The following is a 9,369-nucleotide window of genomic DNA, read 5'->3' on the forward strand; positions in this document are numbered from 1 at the left end:
GTGACCCTTTTAACAGCATAAAGTAACCTTTGTCATGCATATAAATAACATATGTATATATTACTCACACACAATGCACAATGCACAATGCACATATTACTGGTACTCAAACACATATACACAAACACAATGCAGATATGCATACTATTCTCATGATCTAACTAAAACCTAACATACAAAATTTGAAGAATAATGAATAAAACTTCTGAAAACAAACATGCAAAATTTGTTTCACATATAACAACACCACAACACATATATAACAAATTTTGAACCAATTATCACAATGAACAATAAAATAAAGCAAAATTAAACATAATAACTTTAAAATTAAAATTCAATTATCATAATATGCATAATAAATCAACAGAAAACTATAAAAAATAACATGCACTACTAATTCGACATATATAAGCGAAAATTCAATTGAAAATTTGAAAAAATGATTAAAAATTTAAATAAACACACCTTCTTCAGCATCTACAGCCTTCTTTGTAATCTTCTTCTTCACCATTGCTGAAACAAACACTACAAAAAACGAAAACAAAATCAAAATCAAAAAACCTAAAAATCGAAGAACAAAAACAATTTAAACTAACAAAAATCTTAAAAAAATAAGTAAACGAACCAGAATTAAGCGATAAACAACTTCACACACTACTAGAAAACAGCTAAATAACGACGGAAATTTTCCGTCGGAAACACCCTGTTTTCCGTCGGAAAACGCGTTTCCGACGGAATTCCGTTGGAAATAGTTGTCGGAAAACTGTTCGTAGGAAAATGGGCTTTTTCCGACGGAATTTCCGTCGGAAACGCGTTTTCCGACGGAATTTCCGACGGAATTCAGTCCGCCGGAAAATATTCCAGGCCCGAGAAAGTCCGTCGCAAGTTTCCGACGGACTGAGTTCTGTCGGTATGTTGCGACGGAATTTCCGTCGGAAAATTATTTAAAAAAAACAAAAAAAAAACGCCTCGCACCACCCCACCACCAGCCCACATCACCAGCAACCACCCTGCACCACCAGACGGCCAGACCCCACTGCACACCCTTTTCCCACCTTCAAACATCACCACCAACACCCACAACAACCGTTTTCCCACCTTCAAACACCACCACCGACACCCACACCAGCCACCAATCCACCTTCAAACACCACCACCGACACCCACCCTAGCCCCTTCCCACCTTCAAACACCACCACTCCAAAAATAAACCCCAAAAAACACAAAATTTAGCAAAAAAAACCGAAAATAACCCATAATCGAAAATCAACCCAAAAATACGAAAATTGAGACAATAAAATCGAAAAACACCACACAAATAAATCAAAACCAATAGATCTACAAATTTAGCACGAATTTCATAAAGAAAATTAAAAAAAAACGATAATTAAACCACAAAAATTAAAGGAAATATATAATTATACAATCATCTAATAAAATTTATAAATTAAAATTACAATTACATAGAAAATTAACTAGATCTATGCGCATGTGGTAGTCCTTCTTTTGGTCGCCGTTGTTGTTGTGGTCGGCTGGTCGCCGGTGTTGTTGTAGTCGTCGTTGTATGTTGTGACGGTGGTTATGGTGTTGTTGTTGATGATGGTAGGGGGTGAAAGAGGAGTTGCGACGGTGATTATGGTGTTGTTGTTATTGATGGTGGTAGGGGGTGAAAGAGGAAAGGAGGGAGGAGGGGAGAGAAAGAGAGGAAAGAGAAGACGAGAGAAGGGGAGGACGGAGGGGATGACAGAGAGAAAGAGAAGAAAGGAAAGGAGGAAGGTTGAGGAGAGAGAAAGAAGAGGAAACAGAAGTAAGGGGAAAAAAGGGGGCGGAAAGGAGTTGTGTGTTTAGGGTTAGAATTAAATATATATTTTGCATTTCCTTTTTTTTATAAATTACATGTTGCGACGGAAATTTCCGTCGGAAATGATCTTTTTGACGGAATATTCCGTCGGAATGTCCAATTATTCCGACGGATTTATTTTCCGTCGGAAATTTCCGACGGATTTCCGACGGAATTTTAGAATTCGTCGGAAATATCCGACGGAATAAAAATCCGTCGGAAATATCGAGTTTTGCGACGGATTTTCAATTCCGTCGGAACAATTCCGTCGCTATTTGCCTGTTTTCTTGTAGTGACAAGTGAAATAAAAGAGAGAAAAAGCTCGAAAAGCAACAATGGAGGAGAGAGAACACGCTCGAAATCACCAGTTAACTGGTTTTTAGAGAGAGAAAAACGAGGAGAGAGAAAGCTGAAGTGAATGAAGAGAGAAAATCGAGGAGAGAGAAAGTTCTATTTCTTTCTTTATTTTGGAAATCATTATGAAGCACGTGCCATGGCAGTTTTCTTGTCCTAAAAATCCGCCATTCAATAATGATATTGAACACCCGCTTTTTTAAAAAATTTGTGAATAAACAATGGTGTCATATTTGTTCTCCATTAGTAGAAGATGAAATGGAGGACATATTCCTTCTTATTATTACAATTATATGCTCTACAAATTCTATTCTTCGCGGTTTAAGTCTATCTTTATACCAATAATAATAACTCTATCTATATACATTTTTATTCTATAAATAATAAATATGCTCATCCACTAAATCGAAAGGAATTTTTTAAGCCGTCTCATAACATGTTTTGTTCTGCAAATTTTTTTATTGAAACTTTTAATTTAAAATACGTCTCATGAGATATAATTTATGCAAATTTTCTTGTTTCGATTTATGATCAAACAACACATGTAAGTGTGCTACATTAACTAAAGATGAGAGAGTTAAACTTTTATGAATTAAAGCTAAGGGCTAAACATTTTAAGATGAAACCTCCTTCAACTTGTAAAGTGTACAAATGGGCTTCAAATAACAGTTAACAGTAAATAAAGTCCAAAATTTCATTAGCGATTTGCAAATTAATCTAATATATATAAATAAAGTAGGCATTTTTGGAGAGCATTGGAAGCGCCACAAAAGAAAAGGTATATTTTCGACCAATTAAAAATTAGATTTCTATTTTATTTTAGAATTAAAAAAATCGCTCGCCACCTAAACAAAAGTGACGAATGAAATTTTAAAATTTTGCCACGTAGGTAATAATGACGAATAGTAATTTATTAGGATTTTAATTATTTATAAACACTAAATTTTATCATTTTTGTTTGTTACAAAACTAAAGATTGGATTTATATTATTTAAAAAACTAAAAATCATATTTTGATATTTAAAAATTATAAATTATCATTTGATGTTAATGGTTTTATGTAAATATCTGATGATATGATATTTTCATAAAAAATTTTAAAACTTATCATGTAAGAAAAAAATTAAGAGATCACCCAAAAAAAAATATTTATATACAAAATGTATATAAAAATTCGTGCATCGCACTCGACATAAGCAAAAGTAATATTTCGACCAATGAAAAATTAGATTTATATATCAATTTAGAATTTAAATTTTCATTCGCCATTTAAAAAAAAATTAACAAATGAAATTTGAGAATTGAAAACAAAAAATAGTAATTTAAGATTTAAATTATGAAAAAAAACAAAAATTATCTTTTGTATTATCTTTTACACTAGGATTTATATTATTTTAACAAATAATTAGAAATTAAAAAATATATTTTAATTTAATGATTTTATCTAACTATCTGATGAATAAGATAATATTTATTTCAATTTATAAATTCAAGTTCTATATACGTAAAATTTGAATAAGAATAATTTAAAACTTAACCAAATATTTTACCTTAAATTAATGTTAAAATAATAGAATAGAAAATAAAAACAAAAAATATTAAGAAATTACAAAAAAATATACAAAATGAAATATTTTAAAATCGTGCATCGCACGGGCTTACATCTAGTTAGTTTTAAAAGGGTTAAGGTTATTACTTAATACGGTATATATTACTCCACTTGATTTCATTTTGGTTTTGCATGTTATGTTTGTCGAAGTACTTCTTTAGTAAAAGTGAAATTTAATTGGATATGTAGTAAAGCTTTTAATAATTGAATGATGTACTCATTTTGATAAATCAAACAAGATTGTAAAAAGACCGGAGAAAATTCTATGAAATTGTGAATTTTGTCAAGATTGCTAATGAGAAAAACAAATAGGAAACATTTTTTTTTTAATGCTTATTGTTGATTATGTAAATAATCTAGTTTGTAATTAGTTTGTATATTACTAATGTACCCTTAGCCCTAACCTAGTTTACGCTTGTATTATATATTGACTTATGATCAATGAGAAAGGCACGACAAATATTCTCTCATCTCTCATATTCTCTCACTTATCTTTACTTTTAAGCATCATGGAATCAATATAGGACCGTTTAAATGGATGACATGGACCTATCAAAGGACACCAGCGAAAAGGAATTGAACATTTTCATTACGTAACGGGGGTTTAAGTTACCTATTTAAAATTATCCTTATATATACTACAAAAGTTATCATTTTTCTAACATAAATTTAACCCATAAAAAAACGCTTATAATGTACATCGTATTAGATTAATCATATTAACCTTCATAGCATGTTTCCATTAAAAAAAACGCACATTAAAATACCATCAAACTCATTATAAATTAAAACTTACCTTTAAAGTAAATAAAGTTATCAAAAAATTATTAAAGTTACTTTTAAATTGACCATTTTACAAAAAAAATTAATGTCATCTATCCCACCTTATACAAGACTTATTGTAAATAATTAGAATACCTCAATACAGTAGTAGCTAATCAGACTAAAACATTGATTGATAATGCTTATTTTTTACAAGATAATACTTATAAAGTTGTAATAAATTTATCATAATAAAACAATAATTGATATGAATCATATACAATTGAAATGTATTTTAAATTTAAAAGTTTCAAGTAAAATAAAATATTTGCAGAATAAAACGTGTAACGAGACAAGGACCTTTAAAAATCCATTCGGATGAGCATAGAATAATTTTTTTTGGTTAAAAAACTTATTGCTGGAATAATAAAGATGATAAGCTACAATCTATCTATCGCAAAGAATAGAATTTGTAGCGCCCCACACAACTATATAATATTCTTTTTATAAAAAAAAAATGGAATATTTGTTGATCTTCTCCTACTATAAAATGGTGGGCAAGCATGGCATTGTAATTTGCAAGTCATACAGATTACATATAATACAAGAGGGTCATACTTATTTAAGGTAATTAAGTGCTTAATCTTTAATTTGTTTAGCTTCTTCGATTCATCCATCTTAATTAATATTTGTCACTAATAACATATATATGCAACGTTTATATACTTTTTCTAGTATCATTTTAACTAATACTTGGTAATTTCTTGCTGCTTAATTTGTAGGAGAATATAATTAACTAGTACTGAAAAGATGGCAAGCATTCAAGAATATGCAGCAGTGAAGGTGATGTTCAGTGACAATGTCCAAGCTACATTGAGTGTTAAGCTGATCAACGGAGACGGAGAGGATCCTGCAGACGTTTACGGAACTATAAATGGTCGATTTGGCATCGGTAGTCAATTTTCGCTATTTGATAAGCCGCAAAGTCAGCGTATTGAAGTAAGGCCTGGTGAATTCATTCCCTTGAAGCAGTCCGAAGTGCATGTGCCCGGAGAAGCCAGGGAAATGGAGATTGAAGCTTACTTGATGGACTATGATTCTGTTTCTCCCGATGATGAAATCGCTAATGGCAAAGCTGTCTTTCTAGTCAAGGCTTCTGGTGAGAGTGACAAGAAGCCCATTTCTGGAAAGTATGGCTCCATTGAAGTCAATGTACTTTGGGGTTGATCGCGCTTACCCTATTGATTAATCAATCCTGGTGCAGTCTTAATTACTAGCTAACTAAGCTAGTATAACTAAATAAAACTTCCCTGCACTAGTGTTCTTGTTTCCTATGTGTTCATGTACTATTTCAATACAATAATATTGGTACGTTTTACCTACATGGATCGGTATTGACATTATTGGACTTTTAATTTCTTGCCAAATTACGCATAAACTCACTGTCATGATGACCTTATATCAAACGGGCTGTAAGAGTGTGTACTAATGACCAGAATAATACTCATATTCCGAAATGAAACATGAATCACATGGAATGGAGGATAATCTAAGATTCTGTTTTCGGGTTTTGCTATTCTTCATATTGAACTCCTAAGTGTGCTGGCGTGGGGCAAAACAAACAATATTGCATTCTCTGCATCAGAATTAGTCTCTCTGAACTTCTCAAATTCATGAATTACTAGTACAGTAGTACAGGATTGCGCCATTTGAAGCCAAGTAAAAAATCTGAAATCTCTCTTCTTGATTCCTGCGAAGTGAGTGCAAATGACATAAAAAAAAGTCCAGTCGATTGATGACCTGCATATACTATTGATTCATTTGATAAATGTATTGTGACTCATTTGGTTAATAATCGCGAGTTTTCTTATTTAATCTAACAATTGTATATGGATATCTTACTGTATGTCTCAAGTAAACTACATTTCTAACTTAAAAATCAACAGTATTATCCTCAAATTTAAAACCAAGGCACAACAATTTTAACAGCAGAATTTAAGAATTGAGCGAAAATATCATACAATGATACAAATCTTGATCATGAAAGCGGAAATTAAACATTCAGACACAGTAAATTGCAACAACAATCTACTAGTGTACTTAATTATTAGAGTTATTTCAATAAACACAATAACAAATTACAAAATATTACGTAAGACCGAAAAATATATACTGATTTCTAGGAATGTAGTTTGGATCCTTGAGGACAAAACAGCCTTGCTGCAGGAAGAGTTTCTGGTTTTCGTCGTCTGGGTAGTTGCGAGATGATGACACCAGTTTCCTCAAGGATGGTCTGTTTGCAACTATCCATGGTATGGTGTTATACAAATTTTTGTATGCGGCTGGCCACATGGTGCGGCAGAGGTTACTTATATGGTGTTATTGTAGGTGTTACTTGTAATTTGGGGTTACTTGTATCGGTGTTACTGGTTTTGTCAAGGGTTACTTGTAGGTGTTACCTGTATTCTGTGATTACTTGTATGGGTGTTACTGGTTTTGTCAGGGGTTACATGTACTATGGGGTTACTTGTATGAGTGTTACTGGTTTTGGTCAGTGGTTACTTATAGGGTGTTATTGGTTTGGTACGAGGTTTTGGTCTGGGGTTACTTGTAGGTGTTACTCAACCCATTCAAGTAATCCATACAAGAACCTCAGAATACAAATAACCCATATAAGTAACCTCAGAATACAAGTAACTCCAGAAACAAGTAACCCAGAATACAAGTAACCTAGAATACAAGTAACCCTACCGCACCATATGGCCTGCCGCACTGAAAAAGCTCTGATTATGTTAACACCCACTTTTTCACAGCAACTTATGCTCAAGTATCTCAGTCGTTTACACGATTTCACCACTTCCTTTATCCCTTTTTTAGTCACTTCACTACAATACGACAGATCAAGGTGCATCAATTTCGGGCATATCCTCCCCAACTTTATAAGAAGTATATCATTTATCACTGAAGATTTCAAAATCAACTTCTCTAACACTGACGACTCCAACTCCATGTATTCTACAGTGATGTTACGGGATTCAGTTAGATTCAATTCCACAAGTCTCCTGCTGCACTCTAGAATATCAGGAATATTCAGTTTATCATCACCGGGTAGGAATTGACATTTGTGTAACTTGAGCTTCTCAACTTCAGGACATATATTAAGAAGCCTTTTCAGAGCTGTAGGCCTAAATTTATCATGAGATGATAGGTCCAAAAACTTTATTGCACGGTTCTTCTTCATTAGGCCATCATAATCATACTCTTCTCTTCCGAGGCATGATTCAGTCATCACAAAATGGCACAAACGAGGGCATCTTTGTGTGATCATAACAAAAGCTGAATCAGATAGCTTGGAACAATTAAAGAGCTTAATTTATTGATGTTAGGTTTTGGAGAAAAGAGGACAAGTACCCTATATGCTCATTTGTGAGGAATTCTTCTACCCTGAACCCCCCCCCCCCCCCCAACTCTAAAGAATTCAGAGATTGAGAACAGTGTTGTAAGAGCTTTGAGATCCCAATAAATGTGTAATCACTACAATAACGTAGAGCCAAGTCGGTAAGATGAATCCGTGCTTCTATTATAGAAAACAGAAACTCATCCGATATGTCTACAAATTCAAGCCTTAGAGATCGTAAGTTGGTAAGGAAATTAGAAAAGCTGTTGACTCCAAATGAATCAATCTTCAAAGATTTACATATGTATTATAAGTTCAGATGATGGCTATTGTTAACAAGGAATGAAATTCCTTCTAGTGTGACAGAATTATAATAAGAAATTTCAACATGCTCTAGTAATGGACAGTTTTTTGATAGAGAAACAAGGGACTTATCTGAAATATGTACTTTCATTGAAAGGTCAATCTTGCGTAATCCATTGAGCTTGGATGACATATGATCCATCCCTTCATCAGTCACAATATATTTATCCAGTCTATCATCCTCGATATACATTTCTTCGAGTTTAGGGAACAAGTCTGCTACTCTGACAAGATCAGCATCTCCCTGTCCACTAAACTTGAGTACTTTCAGATTCTTCATGTTTGAACCCAGCTCCTCTAACCAAACTGCTCCTTGACTTTGCTTATCTGACAAAGCCGACAACTCTTCCAAGTCCAACCCGGACCTTGCAATTGCAGCAACAGCTTCATTCAGGTCTCCTCTGAAGTCATTGAAGAACTGTATCTTCTTAAGATCAGAGAATCTTTGCAGCAGCTTAGGGATCATTGAGTTTGGTGTATGATCTGAGAGATTTATACAAAGTCGTAAGGAATTGGAGATTGAAAGGAATCTCTTGCAGACTAAAGTGATTGATTCTTGGTCACTTTCATGCTTGAGACGATTAAAGATTATCTCCCAGAATTCGTCAAGCAATTCTTTGCTTTCTTCTTCTTTTTCCATTTCTAGCAGCCTAAATGGGATCAGATCAGATCAGATTATTTGCAACATGTAAATATTGCTTTTGACTTGGTTTCCTTTACATAACAATTTGATTTGATCTAATCAAGTTGTGACTTATTACAATGTGATCTGATCTTTTTGAGTTTTGACTTGGTTTCCTTTAGACATAACAATATGATCTGTTTTTTTTTTTTTTATGTTGACTGGTTTTCATTAAAAAACAAGGTTATGAACTTATCATTTCAATATATTTTTATTTTTTTATATGCTGTGCATTGACATAGTTCCCATTACGTGTAGTGATCACCTAAATATGATTACTAAAATTTCCAGCAAAAAAAAAGTTTCTCGTATTTGTTTGCTTCCTTTGACTTTTGAACTTTTCAATTCTTTGAAACGCG

At 32.9% G+C, this 9,369-nt stretch overlaps 2 protein-coding genes across 2 annotated transcripts; one reads left to right on the forward strand and one right to left on the reverse strand.

Moving 5' to 3' along the window:
• The first annotated feature begins 5,126 nt into the window (after positions 1 to 5,126).
• On the forward strand, positions 5,127 to 5,950 carry LOC145621061 (uncharacterized). Its single transcript, XM_081675794.1, has 2 exons — positions 5,127 to 5,195; positions 5,351 to 5,950. The coding sequence occupies exon 2, from the start codon at positions 5,379 to 5,381 to the stop codon at positions 5,793 to 5,795; it is 417 nt and encodes a 138-aa protein (XP_081531920.1). The 5' UTR covers positions 5,127 to 5,195; positions 5,351 to 5,378; the 3' UTR covers positions 5,796 to 5,950.
• A 198-nt stretch (positions 5,951 to 6,148) lies between these two features.
• On the reverse strand, positions 6,149 to 8,968 carry LOC145619984 (uncharacterized). The gene is made up of 3 exons (XM_081674654.1): positions 8,371 to 8,968; positions 7,320 to 7,904; positions 6,149 to 6,318 (listed from the first exon to the last, which is right to left on the reverse strand). The coding sequence occupies exons 1-3, from the start codon at positions 8,966 to 8,968 to the stop codon at positions 6,149 to 6,151; spliced, it is 1,353 nt and encodes a 450-aa protein (XP_081530780.1).
• Between the last annotated feature and the right edge of the window lie 401 nt (positions 8,969 to 9,369).

This window comes from Chenopodium album, chromosome 27 (assembly GCF_948465745.1).
Source record: "Chenopodium album chromosome 27, dcCheAlbu1.1, whole genome shotgun sequence".
In the NCBI taxonomy this organism is placed as follows: Eukaryota; Viridiplantae; Streptophyta; class Magnoliopsida; order Caryophyllales; family Amaranthaceae; genus Chenopodium; species Chenopodium album.